The sequence below is a fragment of the Colias croceus genome, chromosome 15 (genome assembly GCF_905220415.1).
Source record: "Colias croceus chromosome 15, ilColCroc2.1".
Lineage (NCBI taxonomy): Eukaryota > Metazoa > Arthropoda > Insecta > Lepidoptera > Pieridae > Colias > Colias croceus.
The window spans coordinates 630,834-650,717 of NC_059551.1; the positions used below are offsets into that span (position 1 = coordinate 630,834).

At 32.8% G+C, this 19,884-nt stretch overlaps 3 protein-coding genes across 3 annotated transcripts; 1 reads left to right on the plus strand and 2 right to left on the minus strand.

Annotated features, from left to right (window-relative positions):
• Positions 1–951: 951 nt before the first annotated feature.
• LOC123698056 lies at positions 952–9,813 on the minus strand. The gene is made up of 8 exons (XM_045644648.1): positions 9,683–9,813; positions 9,198–9,362; positions 8,662–8,895; positions 8,137–8,226; positions 7,761–7,848; positions 6,838–6,971; positions 6,332–6,427; positions 952–1,222 (listed from the first exon to the last, which is right to left on the minus strand). The coding sequence occupies exons 1-8, from the start codon at positions 9,811–9,813 to the stop codon at positions 1,150–1,152; spliced, it is 1,011 nt and encodes a 336-aa protein (XP_045500604.1). The 3' UTR covers positions 952–1,149.
• A 2,678-nt stretch (positions 9,814–12,491) lies between these two features.
• Positions 12,492–15,498, plus strand: LOC123698155. Its single transcript, XM_045644755.1, has 4 exons — positions 12,492–12,712; positions 12,891–13,508; positions 13,633–13,797; positions 14,974–15,498. Exons 1-4 carry the CDS (start codon positions 12,679–12,681, stop codon positions 15,132–15,134), a joined length of 978 nt encoding a protein of 325 aa, XP_045500711.1. The 5' UTR covers positions 12,492–12,678; the 3' UTR covers positions 15,135–15,498.
• Positions 15,499–16,555: 1,057 nt separating this feature from the next.
• Positions 16,556–18,268, minus strand: LOC123697955 (nucleoside diphosphate kinase 6-like). Its single transcript, XM_045644532.1, has 3 exons — positions 17,957–18,268; positions 17,539–17,699; positions 16,556–16,778 (listed from the first exon to the last, which is right to left on the minus strand). The coding sequence occupies exons 1-3, from the start codon at positions 18,181–18,183 to the stop codon at positions 16,633–16,635; spliced, it is 534 nt and encodes a 177-aa protein (XP_045500488.1). The 5' UTR covers positions 18,184–18,268; the 3' UTR covers positions 16,556–16,632.
• Between the last annotated feature and the right edge of the window lie 1,616 nt (positions 18,269–19,884).

The window sequence follows — 19,884 nt, forward strand, 5'->3', positions numbered from 1 at the left end:
CTGAAGGAAACGTACCAAACGAACGTCCAAGAACAAAAAAAAATTGACGGCATGTGAAAAAAAAGGTCGTGAAGTCATTATAGTTAAGTACAATCTTTGATTAAACTAGGATAATATATTTAGGAAATTTATTAAAAATGGTTTTATGTTAAAATAAAACAAAATTATATAATTTAGAAATTTATTCAAAGAAAAATGATGCATAACTACGTGAATTGGTAAAATTTCCATAATTGTTAAAATAAAGTTTTATGGTATTTCCACGGAGTAAAATAAAATTCACACAAAATCAATATCAATTAAACATATACCACCATCTACATAGGTAGGTACACATTTCATTCAAACATAACCAAAAAACTTGATTCATAAAATATAAGAAAAGCCAAAAGGTTTTATATGTATAGTAGAGCCATTTTAATAGGCAACATTTGACAGTTCAACAAAATTCAACAACGTAACCTAGTAACGACGACGTAGAATAACATGATATTTCGTTTTGTTAGAACTGCACGTTTGCTTAACTTTTTTAAATTACGATTACATATTTATAATAATATTGACCAATACAAGTAATTTTAAGATTTCATTTTACTGATAAACCATTCTAAACATGATAAACAATTTCTGAATTGAAGAACTGACGTCGCTACAATTTTGTGTCAATAAACCTTTTTTCTTTTTAAATACCAGAGATGTTACTCTAAAAATCGAAATCTGACATCTAGAATCGAATGCATTGATTACTTGTGAATAAAAATCATCATAAATTAATAAATTCGATTGACAAATGTTTCAAATCCGTATCGATTAATTCACTTTAATCGATGTTTTTATGCAAGTTACATCTCTTCGAAGATAAAATTGATAGACGTCAAATGTTGCCTATTAAAATGGCTCTACTATAACAACATGATTTTATACAACTGATCATTTCAATTATCAATAGTTTAAAAATAAACAAAATTGAGACACAATCGATAACAACATAAAAAAATATCGTAATAATTATTACACATACATTACAGAATTCTAGGAAAAACAATACTTTTTAATATATCTACCTTCTCAAACACAATTTCCTGGAAAAGACTACAAAAAAAACGTTAAAAAAATCCCAATATTTTATTACAATCATATCATAGCATACTACTTCCGTTTCACGGTTTCCCCCGGGGGCGTGTCAATCTTCTCTGATGTTATTTCGTATTGCGTGTCCAACCTACAAAATGTTCAATTATAAAATTGTCTATATTTCCTTTTTAATCCTTGATAAATTTAGTAAAAAAATAGGCAATTTTCATAAAAATTATGAGAAGTATGTGTTTTACTGAAGCTTAAAGTACAAACATTTTATTCATGCAATTATAGCGCTATTGAATCGTCATAATATTATATCTACAATTATTATGTTCCTCAAAACAATATTACCTATACATTATGTATAATATATATGTTTGTTACTTTATTATTTTAAAAAGATAATACGAACGACAAATCTCAATCCAATCGATCTCAATACTTCACATGTCTTACAAACATTTTTAACGTCTTAAAAATGTTTGTACCTCTAGCACGATCACTTAATTATTATGTCTTATGTAAAGCTATAAGTATGTCTTCTTTACATGCCTTGAAAAGCTACCATAAAACACAATTGTTTCAGAAAGGAGCAGTCCTTCCAGGAAATACATAAACAAACAATGTAATTTATTAGACAAACAACGTACCATGTTCTGTAATTTAATTAATTAAGGGAACGAGGACAAAATAATGAGAACACACAAGAATATCTCTACAACGAAACGTACAAAGCAATCTATGGAAAACTCGAGAAAATGTGTATTTGAAGACCATAAAAAAGCGGAAACGTTCCAAGCTATGAAACAGGAAAGTGTAAAAAACAATATGAATACAGAACATTTATAATCAAACGCCAACGGCCAACCATGTAATAGTTCCTAACGTAGCAACCTGGGGGCATCCACACCGACTATTGACCAGTAAATTTGAAGGTTAAATGTTAAAATATACGCTCGTACCGACATATTGACAAACTCTGAATGGATTATCCGAACGTCATCTAATATTTATAGATAGAAACCGATTCTTGTACACAATACTCGGAAAGAGATATTAATGTTGGAAACTCGTTGGCAACTTATCTAACTTTGAAATTGCTTATATTAGGGGTGTTTGTACAAGAATAGTCACTTTTCATTATAGGCTAGACGTAATTGCTTTTCAGAAAACTTCAAGTTATAATAAAGACAGTATTATTATTGGGTTTCTACCTAGCTACGGTACAATACAAGAGTCGTTATTTTTTTCAGAGTTTTATCGAATTGAAGAATTCATTCTGGAAAGTTTTATACTAAGACCACTAACGAAACCACTTTTAATATCAGCGAAGCTCAGCAAGCAAGACGTCACTTTGTAGGTACCCTACAATAAATTTCAGACTTCACAACCCTATGATATCGACGCTTACCAGGAAAAATCCAACATTCGTGCCGCGTTAGCAGCAATATCCACCTTTTTATTAACATAAGCATATTTACATAAACATATTTTCAAAAGAATCCGAAGAAATTGTAAAAGTCAAAAGGACACATTTGTGATTCAACCGTATAAAAATGTCCGACTGCTGACTTCAGAATTTTCTTTAATGCCTCTTTAATGGATGCCCACTTATCGCCGTATAATGGGCTTAAAATTATACAGGTCGGGAATCGAACTGGGGACTTAGAGGTGAAAGGGCGATATCCTGGTGGCATTGGCTGGACACTTCTAGAGCCGTGACGTCATCGATGGCGATGGACTGGTAATTCGGACATAATACAATGTAAGTCGGATCAGAGTAATGTAATCCGAGCATTGTAAACGAGCGATTAGAGACTTAGAATTACTTACTCATACATTTACTGCAGCAAAGTGTTATATTTATAGATTGATCTGTACTGAACTAGCACGCAGGCTTTTTTTAATTTATCGATTCCGGTAGAGAAAAAAATCAGGCGGACATGATTTAATTCCGGCATAACAGCGAACGATGTCGCGGACAGCAGCTAGTCATAAATAATGCTCGCAACATTAAATAATAACTATTTGTTTGTGATAAATGCATTGTTTTGTATGACCGAGGGCTTCTATGTACATAGTTTTTCTATATTTTCATCAGCAAAATCGGTGGCATTGACTTTTCTCATCTAGTCATGAAACCTAAAAAATAGTTTGTAAAAGTGTTCTGTATTAATGATGCCAACAGGGCGGTAGCTGTCCTACATAATTTGTTAAATTATACAAATCCCAAGTGTCTACACTAGTTGATAAAATAAATGTGCAAGTACATTTGAAAACATTGCGATAGCTAAATTAATATCACCATGCAAATATTAGGTATATTTCAATAAAACGAACTAAACATTAAACAAATCGTCAACTGAATTTCAAAAAAATAAAAAATATACCGGCCGAATTGATAACCATATTATCCTTTTTTTTGAAGTCGGTTAAAAACAATTGTGAATTGAATTTCCACCATCTCATATTTCATACACAAAATGATGGCCAAACAAAATGCCCTAAGCCTGATTGTACTTAATTATCCCCAGTCATTCATCACAGGCTACGAACAAAACCTTTTAACAGTACAAAGGACACAGGCCACCCTTTTATCGTACCATGTACGACACTACACCGGTTTGCTGTCATACTTGTTACAGAAAAACGTGTATTTTTCCTAGCTGTAGTGAATTTTATTAAGTAGCAATGGCTTTGAACGCATTGTTACAGAAGAGACAGGTTTGAGGTATGGTATCACCTTTCAGTAAATGTCCTTTTACAGACAGACTTTGCGAAGTTAATGTCAAAACGGTTGATTGATCGTGATTTATCATGGTAGATTATGTATCCACATATATCCAGGTAGGTACCATATAATTCACGCAGTAGGTGCCCGTACAACACGCATTAGTAACATGGATAGAATAACATAATAATTAATTTCAGTAATATGTACCTATCTAATGAAAATATAATATTGGTACCTATTACTTAATATTGAACAAAATGACTATCTTTTAAAACTTATCAAAACTGTACTATAGGGATAAACAATAAACATGTTTCCATAAACTTTGGGAAACCATTTTACTATTCGCTAGGGACTGGAACGCACTTCCTGAATCTGTGTTCCCCGACGAGTACAATATGGGGGTCTTCAAGCGAAGAGTGAACCGGTACCTACTAGGGAAGCGCGTAGGTACCATCTTAGACCGCATCTTAGCTTTCCATCAGGCGAGATTGTGGTCAAGCGCTTCCCTATCTTGAATAAAAAAAAAATACTATTACACCGAGGATGTAATAAGCACACGACACAGGATGAAATATATACCTGCACTCACCGGCAGTAGACATCATGTGTATAGGGAACCATTCCAAATAATAGAAATCACTTCAGATGATAAAGTTTCAATTATAAAATATCTATTTCTATCATAAACTCCACCTACTTAGTTACTTCAGTTTCTACGACTATTCCACATTATATACTGCCCCATTATCCAACATAATCTAGCCGAGCCAGAATGAATTGAAATGTCATACAATCATACAATTGAGGTTTTTAAGGGCCCCGTATTATAGAGGAATAAAAGATGAAGACAAGGAAGATTGTTCAATGCACTGCAGTTAAGCGCATTGAATAGCTGAATAGATGATGGGTACCCGGGCTCGGTTGTTGACCTTACACACCTGGACACTCAACCTAGGCCAGGGTTGACAATTTTAATTGAAATAATAATAAATAATTAGATCGATTTATTGTGAACAATATGTGATAACACCACACGAAGAAGACTTTTTCTTACTCTTTGATATGCAAAAGCTGTAAAGACAATGGATATACTATTGGATCGCCTAATTCATATTTTATTCATAATTTATAGGGAAAGGAATGATCATTATTCAAGTTTTTAATAACTTTAAAACTTGATTGAATTCCTGAACAGTCTTAGCAAGTCATTAGATACGCGAAAGAAAGGCCCAATTGCAAAGACAAGAAATTAAGACTAAAAATTGTAACAGCCAATATTAATCCAGACAACATTTACTCCAAATAAAAGTTACTATCCTATAATTATCCACAATAAAAACGGGAAAACTTATTTTAACTTATAGGGTATTCGTTATATGGCAACTGGCAACTGGCAAGTAGCTAGTCTTAAAAATATCCGCTATGATAGTCACGAAATTTTAGCATCATAAGTCTAGTCTTGGTCAATCTTGGTCATCTTGGTCAAGCAGCAGGAGTAGCGTAGAACAGAGTAAAAAAATATGTACAGGACCGGTTGAAGGAAATTTTTGCGAATGTCACATAGATTCCCAAAAACAAAAAAGGGAAAGAAACTTTAAGTTCCAAGTATTAGTTCCAAGTTTCGGATACGACACCAAAAAACTTTTCTCCAGCAACCCTGAATCAAATTCACAAGTGTTCGCATTATACACCACATTACTCGGAATATTGATAATTCTTTTTATACCCAACAATATATTTCAGTCTGGGGTCACTGCACATGTAAATACGAAATGAGGGGGTCACTGTATTGGTGTGCCGGCATTTTGCACGTGGCGCGAGTTGCCATGGCAACCGGTTTCATCAAAGGGTTACGTTTAGAAACGCTGATTGGATCATTATCTTGACAGTTGGGGTGAATAGGGCTTTAATAATGTATGCTGATATGGCTAAGTTTGAGATCCTTAGGTGGGACTCATATTAATACGTGAAATATACATGAACTGACAGCTATGCTAGATACTGTAACAATGGGTGATTTTGTAAGAAAACAAAAGTATAAAAAAATATACTGGCTGCATTAAGAATCTCCTTTTCTGTCCGTTAAAAAGCGAAACGGTTCACGATTTATGCACGTGTTATCACAAAATTGTTCAATAAGTTCTTCGAAACATAGCAGACAACAACCATTTCTAAGATACCTATCGTATATTTTTTATTAATTAATAAGGCAATTAACCATCTTGAATTTCTAAGAAATATTTTATAATAAGAATAAATAAGTGAAGTATCTTGTCGGTAAATTTCTGTATAAATTGCCTATTGAAAAGGTACCTGATTCTTGCATAATTTCACGATTCAAGAGCGCATGAAAAAGGCCTTTTGAAAGAAACCTAATTGCCTGAATAAATGTTTGTGTAATCTATGAAACAAATAATATAAAATATATCTCACATTTAAGGATATAACAGAGTAATTAAATATAACAATTGATAATAAAATAATTGATGTTATTTTAAAGTAGTAATAACTTACCGTAAGTTCCTCAAACGACAGTCGGAAATAATACTGATTCGGGAACGGGAATCTCCATCCAGGGGTGGAAGAGTGGCTTTTGATCTTCCAATCATGCTGTAAGAGATATTTTTTAATTTATTAAAGTAAGTTACGTATAAAATGTTATTTCGGAACTTATGAAAATATTTAATGACCGAGAATACCAAAATCTAAAGAAATTTTCGATCAGTTTATATTCTTGAACACAATGAAGCCGGCTAGTACCTAATCGGATTTGCAAATAAATAATTCTAGCTAAGACATATTTACTGACCTTAAATGTTAAATACATTGTTTATTTAATATTTTAATAGAATTGTTTATTTTTTATATTGTTTCGAATATATTAAGGGTGTAATAATCCTTTTACCTTTTACTGAGACATGCCTATTTCAATGAGGTATAGATATTTTTGTTTATTGTTTCATATAATTCATCTTCAATTGACGCATTGATCCCTTAATAACAAAGTACATAGATATAACCTAGGTCTGCTAAACAGTTTGCTCTTCTCAGTGAGTTTCCGCTTGGGTCGCAGACGGTCCACGATCGAATCGCCAGCGCCATGCAACGATCCATCCACGGGTGTGGTTGTTTTTAACGCACTGTATGTTGACTCCTGGATGAAGAAACCTCGTCAAGAATTGCAGATATTGTTTTTCAACAAAAAGTAGATTATGAAAAGACTAAAGGCTTAAAAAGTATGAACTATCAGTAAGCTCATTCATCGATGTATGTTCAATCGATTGGAGCTTGGCGCTGATGTAAAATATTGAAAATTAAATAGGAAAATATTCAATAATAATTTGAATGATTGTCACACAATTTATATGAAATTTAGTTAAAAGATAAGTAAAACTGGATTTATATGTGTTTTCCAAAGAGAATCCAATATCATGAAGTGGTAGTTAGTTATTATTTTTATGTTCATTTTATTTTTATTGAAAACTATACATTGTTTAAACTACATACTCGTGTCTCATGGTGAAGTTAGTTGACTTATATAAATAGTTGAATAGGTATATATAGAATATATTGTAATCCTCTAAACAACTTTATTTCAAGATCTATAATAATTGAGAAAATACGATTAGAAGAAATACTTTGAACTCATTACATTATGTAAGGTAAACATAAACAGATAAATACAAAGTGAAGTGGGCAACATTCCCGGATTATTTTACTCGCAAGTTCCAAAACAAAACAAAAATAATTCCCCAAACTCTTGAACCGATATTTACGGAAGTCTACATCATAATGACGTCATTAATAATAAGCTACGAAAGAATTGAATTGCCTGTAACAAAATTGAAAATTACGTTTAACGCAAGCTTTCTATAAAAAGTTAATTCCTACATTACTAGGTACATAAATATGTTTAGATCCTAAAACATTTTAATGCTAATACCTTATGCGATATTTCCTCAGTGCTGTAGTCGGTGATCTTCTGCAATATTTCGCTCTCTGCACAAATATTCGGTTCGCTTGTTACGCTGCTCGAATCCTTTGATACAAACTAAACTTTAGCATAAATAATATGATCCCATATGATAGGAAAAGGAAATGGCAAATGTGTCGCAAATTATTAAATAATATTATGCTTCGTTACATAAAGTGTAATAATCGTGAAATTTTTTAAAGAAAAAAAACTTTTGGCGCCAACACGCGCATTTTTATGCAGTTTTTGCAATAAGACGAATCAGGTAGGCAAGGCATCCTTCTATCATCATCATCATTTCATCTAACCTAACCTTCTGACTAAAATATAAAAAAATACTATGTACTTATTAATTAATGACTTCATGCTTACATAACTGAGAGTTTTATATTTATCCGTCTCACTTTCGAATGGTAGATTGACTTTACCTGGAAAGCTGTGAAAAATTATAATCATTTTAAATTTTTTATCATGAAGAATGTAGGTTTTCTACGGTTTATAACGTCTCTGGTTGGACCCCAAAAATTGTATTTTTTTTTCTCTCAATATTACTTTAGTAAGTCAGAAACATCCAAAACGTGCAATAGTTTGATTCTAGTAGTTACTAACGACTCGATTGACGAAAATGAGTTATCTATATTTATATAGCTTTGCCCGAGGTGCCGCTCGAACATTTCTATTTTCCATTAATATTCAATTAACGAGAACTATATTCAAATCTCGTTCAATGATAGGTGATAAAACGGAAACAGCTTACAAATTAAACAATTTTTTTTTTCACTGAGCATGCAAAATAAATATAGATAATAGAATATCTTGTGAGTGAGTGAGCGAATGAATGAATGATTCGAAACATATTAGTAAATTTCACCAGCAATCAGACGGTATATCATCAACTATTGGATAATCTATAGAAGAGCTGCTGGGCCACTTCTTAATGCCCTCCTCTTGTGTATCTTCTAGCACCATCAGGTCATGCTGGCACCAAGTGTCCTTGGGGCAAGGGTCTGGTGGAGTGTCCGGGGTCCACGACTCTCGTCGCTTGGGGATGTAGCAGGGGGGATACGCGCTCGGCTCCTCTCCCGGGTCGTGGCGGTAGAAGTACCTGTATACGTATATTGGCTAGATCCGGCTCGAAGGACCGATCAATGTACGAACCATTTATAGTGTATTTGAATTGTTATTTGTTATAGAAATAGACGGTGACGTACTTCATTATGAAGTCGAACGTTAATAGTTAAGATATGCAAACATCTACAAAAAAAATTCATGAAATCGTTTCAGATAATATATCTTGAGTAAGTATATAGTTTAAGTAACAAACATCTGCCTTACTTTCATTCATTTTCTTTTTTTCTTTTTATTCACATTTTATTTATATATTTGGATAGATAAATAAATAAATACCAGTCAATCAACTTGAGCCACGCTTTAGCAGCACAGTGTGCTGTAAACAAGGCGTTTTGCCGCTCCATATATTTCTCATAGCAGATCTTCATAGCTTCTTCGATTATCTCTTCCCGAATATCGAGTATCATCAAATCGTCTTCTTCCTTTTGGAGTATTTCTGCCCTAAATGTAACTTTCTATTATAACGTTGCGAAAGTAATTCTGTCGGTCTGTCTGTTCTTCTTCACATCAACCACTGAACCGATTTCAATGAAATTTGGTACAGAGATAGCTTGAGACCTGAGAGAGGACATAGGAACTATGCGGGTTTCTTCCTTTGACTACGCATTACTTGCTCAGTGGACTACGCGGACGAAACCGCGAATGCTAGTACATTAAAAATCTTCAAAATATGCATATAACCATACCTACCTATTATTATTTTATCGATAACAGCTTAAAATCTGCGCTACTAATTTTATATTAAAACAATATGTTTTTACCATGTCCTTTCTGGAACATCTTTGGGCAAAGCCATTAATGTTCTTTGGTCGTCTGCCAACATAAGCTTTTTCCCTCGTCGAGAAATTTTATATTTGCCCTTGTCGGGCGAGGTTTTGCCAGCACTACTCATCATGATGAAAATATCTTATTTTAAACGATAACAACAAAAATTGTTTACATTAGTTTAGACAATTCCGCAAAAACTGAAAGGAGAATATTTCATAAAAAAATTTTAATGTCTATGGAAAGCACTCGTGTACCTAAACGACAAAAGTAGGTTTTAACTTGGTTTTAAGGCTTAGGTATAGGTATTATGAAATTTATTTCCTAGCATCTCCTAGCATTGAGCAGATCAGTCAGAAAAAGTTGTCAATTTCTTCTAGGGTAGATTTTAATAACGCAAAAATGTTTTAGTTCCCGCATTAGACAATATTTTTATAGGGCTTATATCTATCATTATCTAAGTTCTAGTTGAATGATTTACCTAATAACAAGATAACGTTCTGTAGGTGTAGTGTATAGTCGTCAGGTTTTTTGTTATTCTGTTCTGATAATAGATAACTTTATTACGCCTTTAGTACACCGACGCGTTCGCGTGCGGCAGCGAAACATCGAAAAATCTGTCAGTACTATGGCAGGATTTCGCATATGATATGTCTCACTCTAGCACATAGATAGATGAAATAGTTGCGTCCTTGTCAGTATAGTTTCGCAAGGAACTGCGAAATGGCCATTACACAGACGCATTGCGAAACAGTTGCGAAAACATTGCTGTGTACTACGCCTTTTTGGTACACCGACGCATTCGCGAGCGGCAGCGAAAAAACGAAAAATCTGTCAGTAGTATGGAAGGTTTTCGCATATGATATGTCTCACTCTAGCACATAGATAGATGAAATAGTTGCGTCCTTGTCAGTATTGTTTCGTAAGGAACTGCGAAATGGCCATTACACAGACGCATGTTTCGCTAGTGAAGTTTCGCGTGAGTTTCGCATCGCATAGCGTCCGCTCGCATTCTGTCGGTGAGGACAGATTTTCGCGTCCATGGACAATGATATTATATAGAAGTGATATAGAAATAATATATACTAGCTTCCGCCCGCGACTCCGTCCGCGCGGATGTCGGTCTTCGCGTGGATGGTTTATTTATCCATTTTGAATACCTCTGACAATAACATCTTATAAATATCTATTGGACCCAATTCCCAAATACGGCTAGGCCTATAATAATACGCAACGTGCGTTCGCGGTTCTACGGAACAACGTCTATGGATAAAACTGAAAAATGAAGATTATTTTTTTTCTACGTATTTTTCCAGGATAAAAAGTATCCTATTTTACGCCCAGGATAATAAGGTATAATTATACCAAGTTTCATCGAAATCGAACCGCTAGTTTTCACGTGATGCCTTCACATACAGACAGACAGACAGACAAAAATTTTTTTAATCACATATTTGGGTTTGGTATCGATCCAGTAACACCCCCTGCTATTTATTTTTTCAATATTTTCAATGTACAGAATTGACCCTTCTACAGATTTATTATATGTATAGATATAGACAAGAGGTACCTAGATACGCCACCAACGTGCCAAAATGCCAATTGCCATGGCAACTATTTGTTTATTTATATATTATATTGTGATTTGTGAGTATTATAATAACGTATCTATACATAAAATATCATTGGCCATGGATGCCGAAAATACTGAATTATTTTTGCATTCTATTCGAGATTACAAATTGTGATCGAACATTAAGCGCTGCTAAGTCTGCCCTATGTCTATTGGCATGCATTGGTACGAATGCTCCTAAAGTGTCCGAAAATTGTTTATTTTCGTATGTGTATACTGCAGCTTTAATAATTTTAATAGTATTATTCAAATCTGTTTCAAAGGGCCTCAAGAATATTCTAAATTTTTGTGCTAAAATGCCAAACGCACATTTTACTACTACTCGTGCCCTACTTAATGATTTATTAAATCTTTTTTTATCATTGTCATTCATTGCTGCGTCTCTTGTCTCATTAGAAAGGTTTCTAATTTAAATCTTCAATGAATACATGTGGTGTAGTCTGTTTGAAACCTGGCAAAGGTTTTGGAGCTGGCAAATTCAGATACCGTCCACTTTTTAAAAGCTGATAAAATGATGAGTTCTCAAATATTGTAGTATCGGAATCTTTACCATAATTATGATCCTACATCTATGTAAGTAAATTTGTAATGTGGATCAACTATTGCCAATAACACAGTAGAAAATCGTTTTTTATAGCAATAGAACAGTGAGCCGCTGTTAGGTGGAAATTTAATAACAATATGCTTGCCGTCAATACTCCCGAGGCAATTAGGAAAACCCCATTATTATTTCCAATCATGTTTAAGTAGAAGGAACCGGGATGTACTCTGGCTGTAGTATTTTCCAAATTTGTTCGCATACTTGAGTTACTATCTTTGAAACGGTGCATTCACCCAAACGATAAGAAAAATATATTGTTGTATATGTGTCACCAGTTGCTAAAAATGACATTGACTGAGATGACATTCTGAAATTACGTCTGCACCTGCAGTCGTCAAAAATGACAATGGCATATCAATGCGAAAAAGTTGCGAAACATTGCTGTGTACTAACGTTTCGCTGATATTTCGCTACGCTGTAGTTTCGCAGAGATTCGCTGCCGCACGCGAACGCGTCGGTGTACTAAAGGCGTTAACGAAATAAATAATAAAAATAATTATTTTAACTCTAATTTGAACATTATGTGGCCAGAAACAAAACCAAAAACATTATTGTCTATGAAGTAAACGGTTGACATATGTTTGAAAATAAAAGTGACAAAAACCGAATGCATATTGCTAGATTTTCGAAATATTAATCTTCAGTTATTTGTTTTGCAAAATGAAAGGAAATTACATTTATAGTGTATAATTTGTGTGTAAAGAACTCTAAATGATGAGTGTATATTTTCTGATATTAATTTCTGTTTTTTGAGGACAATGTACACTTTAAAAGGAATTTTTCCAGAACCCAGTAAGTACCTACCTATCGTTTTTATATGAAATTACTACACTGAATTTTACTTATTCAACTCATAGCCATCCTAATTTAAATTACAAGTCAGTTTCGCTGACAAAGTTATAATGTACTTAACTGTATTTATTGGTAAATTATCAAATACATCATCTAATTTTTTGTTTGTTGTTTACAGAAAAGGAGCAAAAAAAGAACTTCATAAGAGAAAACATGAAACAATTAAAGTTTATACAAGGCAAATCACCTAAAGAACCAAAGTATACATTAAAAAGCGGACATCCTCCACGCTTTTCGAGTTCCCTTGCGGCTTCGAACACGTTAGGTCAAGTTAAGTCATCTCCATCTAGTAAGAGTGGGAAGGTGATACTCAATATTGGAAAAAATTGTGCCTTGGGTGGCCGTAAAAAGCTCCCAGATGTAAGAATAAAGAAAGGCGATATGGCGGAATTTTTAAAGCGAAAAGAGCAAAGACAATCTAATGTACCAGAAGACCAATCAGATGATGAGGTGAAATCAACTGAATCATCAGGAAGGTTGCGGGATATAGGCTGTCAGACAATTGAAAGCAATCTCTCGCAACGGCTCGAAAGTGCCAAACTAACTATGTTGTACAATAGGGAAGAAGACAGTGAAACTAAAATAAAGGCGAGCGGAGACTCTGGACGTCACAAAAGTTCATCACCAGTGACACACACACCCAGGCGGGCTGGTGATGATTTAATGGAAGAAAGAAATAGGAGTAGATTGAATTCTATTTTGGAAAGGAAAGATAAAGACCCATATTTGCCTTCAGGTTGATATTTTTTATGTTTTTAGAACTAGAATTATTCTAATAGAAATAATGGAAACTTAATACCAGTATCCTCAAAACATGTGCATTAAATAAAAAAAAAATCTGATTTAAATTAAAATTCCAGGATACCAAAAAGGAGTACTACCTCGTTATCTCCGAGAACGCAAAGAGCAAGAAGCCAAGGAGCTGGAGGGAGCGAAAGCAGACGACGATCACATTGTATGTCCTCCGGGACATGTTACACTGCCAGATAGTGAGAAGCGAGAGACTTTGCGAATGCTGCGGAATAGTGAGTATTTTCATGTTCAGAGATAAGTATTTGACGGCGCCACCTACTGGGGTCATTCGTTTGTCGACCATTGCACAGTGCACATCTATCACAAGCTTACTATAATTTATTTCTGATAGTTATAGTAATTATAGTTATTTTTAATAATTATAATTAGTGATGCAACGAATACTACTTTTACGAATATGAATATCAAACCTACTATTCGGCGAATACGAATATCTCGCCTTGGTAATAAAAGACTTATTTATTTAATGAATGTTTACTCTTCTAATAATTAAAATTTACAATAGGCAATTTTTTAATTAAAAAACATACAATTCGTAGATTTTCGGGTTTTAGGCGATTTTTTTTCAGTCTGGATGTTTCCAGCCGTTGAAAAAAGTCTTTCCGAAGCGACTGTACATGGCTTCAGTGAAAAATATTTTTGGGCGAGTTTTTTCTGACTTGGAAAATGGACATCTTCTCGCCAAAAGGCCAGTGGATCAACAGTCTCTGCACACGTCATATTTTACGCGCGATTTTTAAATCTGTAGTAAATAGAGTTGCGTACAAAAATATTCGTATTTAAATATTCGTATATTCGCCGAATACGAATATTCGGTAAATGTCTACTATTCGGCGAATACGAATATTCGTATTCGTATTCGTTGCATCACTTATTATAATTATTAATAATTGTAATAGTCCAAGTGATTATTTGAAGACCTTTTTTTTTTAAAATCTCAGAGCCTGACGCCTACATAATATTGTTTAAATTAGTTTCACTGTTTATATCTTTTTAATATGTGTAATAGTTTATATTTAGATACATAAAAATACTTACATATTATAATTAGTATTAAATATTATTTAGCATTGAATAAAATACTATTTTATAAATTTTAATCTACTGGTGAGCTAAAAAGGCAGTGTTATTCTTACATAACAATCTTATGCTCACAAAAAAATTTTCAATTCATCTATATATTTATAAAAATGAAACCCGTTTCGCGTTGTCACGGCATCACGTGTGAACGGCTGAACCGTTATCGATAATTCTTTTTTATTATATTCCTTGAAGTACGTAAGTTATGTAGAGAAAACGTAATTATATGTACCACAGGCGAAGCCAGGACAGACGGATTTATATATAAAACTCAATATATTATGTATAATAATATAAATATTCCACAGGTTTTGCGGAACTGGTGAGTGAGTTAAACAAAATGCCGGTCAAAACAGATACGTTGAGGATGAGAAATCGAAAGATGGAACTGGAGAAGCAACTAGCGAAACTCGAGGAAGGCATCAAGGTGTTCTCTCGGCCCAAAGTGTTTGTCAAAATTGGAGAATAACTTGTAGTTCTTATAAACAGTATTGATGATTGGCGATTTGTTAAACTTTGTCTGGTTGATAAATTTTTGTAATGTTACTGCAACATAAAAAAAATTAATGTCAAGAGAAGATTGTAACATAAATATTATGGTGAAGAATGTTTTAGATTATAATGATGACAAATGCCTAGAATGCATACACATATTTCTGATCATAATTTACTGTTAGTAATTTATGTATGTAATTGGATTTTCAATATTTCTTTAAACTTGATGTAAAAAAGGCTAGCTAATTTTTTTATCACTTGGTTAATTTTTACCACTTAGATAGAGTTAAACTCTGATTGTAGACCTACAAATCTTGCCTTTTATATTTTGTATCTGTAAATTTTTTTAAATTATATAAACTTCCTGTTAAATGAAATTAATATTTTGAAATAACTGTAAAATGTCTAAATTTTATGTGAATTGTATCATAGATTTTTAATTAATATCACAAATGTTTCCTAAATAGTACCGTCCAGTATTTAAAATTGCTTGTTATAAATAAGAGAAGTAGTCAAATTATTTGTTGCTATGTAGTGTCGTAATTATTGTATTTTAGTTTTAATTAATTAATGTATGTTATGTTCATGTAACTAATATAATGACGCGAATTAATGTTTGTATGATTTACAGTGTCTATAACTTTGGAAATTTAATATATATCTGTTTCCAAAATGATTTTTTATCAATGTCATCTAAACAAGCCTGTGCATCGTAATCCTTCCTAAAAAATTTTTCAACATCTGGAGTTATATATAATAATATAGACAACGATAGCAACATTGAGAAGTTATATACAATAACTAGCTATCCGCGCGCGGCTTCGCCCGCGTGATCAAAGAATAACCTGCATAGTTGCCGTTTTCGTGGGATTTCCGGGATAAAACCTATCCTGTGTGATAATCCAAGTTACCAGCTGTATGTGCGCTAAATTTCATTGTAATCGGTTCAGTAGTGTTTGCGTGAGTAACAAACATACACATCCATCCTCACAAACTTTCGCATATTAGGAGGATAGGATAGGATTTTATACACTCTGATACATTTGAGAACTACCTACCTAAATGATTGTATAGACCACAGATAATATAATACTATACCTAGGTATAGACTATTCATTTTTTACTACTTACTAACTTAATGTGAAAGCTGTTTCTCAAACATAAGAGAATCCTAAAGCAAATATAAATTTAATTGATTTGATGAAATATTGGTATGTTAAATCATCACTATGGTAAAGAAAGACGTGGGTTCGAGTTCCGCCACTATGTTCCTGCTCTTCTATCTTACGAATATTCAATTATTTATAAATTATATTGAATGCTTTATCAAGATACTAAAAATAAAAAATCAGTTGACGTTCTTCCACATTAAATATCAATAAATAATATGCCATATTTAAAACAAAGACTATAATTCAATATGAACAAAATTAAACAAACATTATACTAATTATATTAGTACATAACAAAGTTTACAGTTTTCTAACATGCTGAAACAAATGCCTATTAAATATAATGGGCCCTTTTCTATAGAACTCTTCTTTGTTTGTGTGCCATTCGTAGAAGGAGAATTCGGGAAAGAAAAATTTGATTTCCCTCTCTGCTGATGTTGGCGAGTCTGGAATAATAAGGTTTGTTATCATTAAAATATTAAAAAAAAATGTGTGCGTGTACTAGTGTACACACGTAATAAGTGAAACTTCTTTATGGCCTTATTATTTAAAAAATAATTTACTATATGCCAAAGAGAATACAAATACTGCTTTAAGCAACTTTACAGAAATATGTCGAATCACGCGTGGTAGGGATAAGAAATAGATGGCGCGTAACGGAAAATAGTCACGCGTAACGAAAAAAATGTTACACTAAATTTTTTTCCAACTCCGATAAAGAAGTTTCAATTCAAAAAATATTTATTTGGGCAAAATGCATTTTACTATGTCTTTCAATGTTAAGAAAATCTACATTAATATTATAGAGGAAATATTCCTTGTTTGTTTGTATTGATTAGGCTCCAAAAGTACTGACAGATTTTAATGATTTTTTCAGTAATAGGAAGCTACATTATCAACAAGTAACATAGGCTATATTTTAAATTGCTTTTAACCTGGGCTAGCCGGAACACCAATTAATGTCTATTTCTTATTTATATCTGGCAATAATAAAAACTATTTTTTTAAAGATAAGGAAAATACTTTGGTTTATGACTACTAATAAAGGAGTAGGTAAGTATTTAAAGTTATTAAAAAGTATATATGCCTGTACTAATACCAGCTACACTTCTTGTTACATAGGTATTGTTAAAAGTATAAATATACAATTTTAATATATATATATATATATACAGTAACTCATATAAAATAATAAATTATTTATACCTGAGCCATGAGCAACATTCCTAGTATCAGATATCCCAAACATGCCTCGCAAAGAAGTTGGATCTTCAAATTGCGCTTTGTAAACTTTGGTTGGACCTAGCATCTTCCTCCACAGTTCTATTGCATTTGTATGCCCAATTATGTGTAAATCTATATACCCACTGAAATTATTACAATTTATGATTATGTATTAGCATTAAGAGATCATTAGATACAATATAATATTAGTTACAACTTAGCCTAAATTAAAAATTTTCAACAACACATGAATATACAAAAAATAGTTACATTATCTTCATGTAGGTGGTTCAAATTTGGTAATATTTATTAGTCGAATAAAGAATAATCAGTAATTTGATAAGCATCCGAAATATTAAGATTTTCTGCTAGGGTGTAATTTTTTACAATAAAACATTACCTAGACATGAAAGTTACAAGCCGGTTGAAGAAGAACTTTCCCGCATGCTCTATGTAGAAATTACCGGCAGTTTCTTGATCCAGGAAAACTCTTTTCGTTTCAATCACAACAAATTTATTTTTTATAACGTTTCTTATGTATGAGAGGGCGACTGGATTTTTTACTGCATGAGGCTTGATAATAGCCAATGATAGCTGTAATTTCGACATTATGTTATGAGTACACATTTTCTCTAAATTCCATGTTTTCTAATTATTTTAAAAATTATTTGAGAGTATTGTTTTGAAAATTTGATCATAATATCTTGACACTTGACAGTTGGCAACTTGACATTGACATTTGAAATATTTTTTTAGTTTTGTATTTTTTTTTTTACACAATGCAAGGCATTCACATACTGACATACTTATTTTCGATTAAAAATACTAGCAGCGCTCCGCGGTTTCACCCGCGTGACTCACCAGTGCAAACTTAGCACCCCATCTATGGAATTTTGGGTCGAAAATGACCTTGATCGTTAGGTCCCCGTTAGGTCCTTTAAGGTCCCACAATTTTTTCGTTAGGTCCCCTTTAGTTTTTTTTTAATAATTTTTTAAATTTTAGGTATAAAAAAAGTGCACTTTAGCACCCCATCCATAGAATTTTGGGTCAAAAATGACCATAATCGATAGGTCTCCGTTAGGTCCTATAAGGTCCCACAATTTTTTCGTTAGGTCCCCTTTAGTTTTTTTTTTTAATATATTTTTTTTAATTTTAGGTATAAAAAAGTTACACTTTAGCACCCCATCCATAGCAAAATTGGCGAATTTTATCAAAATCGTATTCTTTACCGTTAGGTCCGTAGAGGCCCATCATTGAAATTGTTAAATTATTCTATTAAAATTTATATGTATATATATATATGTATAAGAAAGTCGTGTTAGTTACTCCACTTATAACTCAAGAACGGCTGAACCGATTTAGCTGAAAATTGGCAGGGAGGTAGTTTAGAGCCAGGAGAAGGATATAGGATACTAAATACGTACCACGGGCGAATCCGGGGCGGACCACTAGTTATAAAATAATTGAAACCTGCGCATACGCCTTAGAGCATTAAGGCAGGCGCACATCATACATAAACAGTGCGAAATTTAAATTGGTATCGTTTCATTTATTAAATTTAATCAATAAATAAATCAAGCAAAATAATAATATAAAACAAATCATACGGTCTACTTATAATAATGTGCAATGCAATCAAGATGAAAAGCATCAAAATATCAAGTCACACTTAACAATGCATTGAGATATTTCTCGTAAACACTCTTGTTTTTCCTTGAAAACTACATCTCTTTCAAATTGTTTCATTTTAAATTTATTAATCATAGTTTAAAGTTTTCGTCATGTTTTCAACTCAGTTTTCAAAAATAATTTTTTTTTGAAATCACTAAAATCCTAAGCTAAAATCGCAGAAAAAAAGATCATTTTGACAAGCTTTGACACATCAACAACTCAGGTTTTAATGACAGTTAACTGACCTGACTGACTGACAGACCATTAAATTTTTGAAATAAAAAGCCAGTTTCATCTTTCGAACCAGACGTGACTAGTATAGATTTATTTATTGATTTAATTGAATAAATGAAACGATACCAATTTAAATTTCGCACTGTTTATGTATGATGTGCGCATGCCTTAATGCTCTAAGGCGCATGCGCAGGTTTCAATTATTTTATAACTAGTGGTCCGCCCCGGCTTCGCCCGTGGTACGTATTTAGTATCCTATATCCTTCTCCTGGCTCTAAACTACCTCCCTGCCAATTTTCAGCTAAATCGGTTCAGCCGTTCTTGAGTTATAAGTGGAGTAACTAACACGACTTTCTTATACATATATATATATACATATAAATTTTAATAGAATAATTTAACAATTTCAAAGATGGGCCTCT

Bases quoted from the DNA above. Each gene is read 5' to 3' on its own strand.
- LOC123698056 (XM_045644648.1), bottom strand. From the start codon at position 9,813: ATGAGTAGTGCTGGCAAAACCTCGCCCGACAAGGGCAAATATAAAATT. The intron at 9,363-9,682 runs GTAAAAACATAT...AGTTACATTTAG, and splicing joins GATGTTCCAGAAAGGACATG to GGCAGAAATACTCCAAAAGG. The intron at 8,227-8,661 runs GTGAAATTTACT...AATTTTTCACAG, and splicing joins GATATACCGTCTGATTGCTG to CTTTCCAGGTAAAGTCAATC.
- LOC123698155 (XM_045644755.1), top strand. From the start codon at position 12,679: ATGTACACTTTAAAAGGAATTTTTCCAGAACCCA. The intron at 12,713-12,890 runs GTAAGTACCTAC...TGTTGTTTACAG, and splicing joins AGGAATTTTTCCAGAACCCA to AAAAGGAGCAAAAAAAGAAC. The intron at 13,509-13,632 runs GTTGATATTTTT...TTAAAATTCCAG, and splicing joins AGACCCATATTTGCCTTCAG to GATACCAAAAAGGAGTACTA.
- LOC123697955 (XM_045644532.1), bottom strand. From the start codon at position 18,183: ATGTGTACTCATAACATAATGTCGAAATTACAGCTATCATTGGCTATT. The intron at 17,700-17,956 runs GTAATGTTTTAT...TAATAATTTCAG, and splicing joins CTTGTAACTTTCATGTCTAG to TGGGTATATAGATTTACACA. The intron at 16,779-17,538 runs GTATAAATAATT...TTATTATTCCAG, and splicing joins GAATGTTGCTCATGGCTCAG to ACTCGCCAACATCAGCAGAG.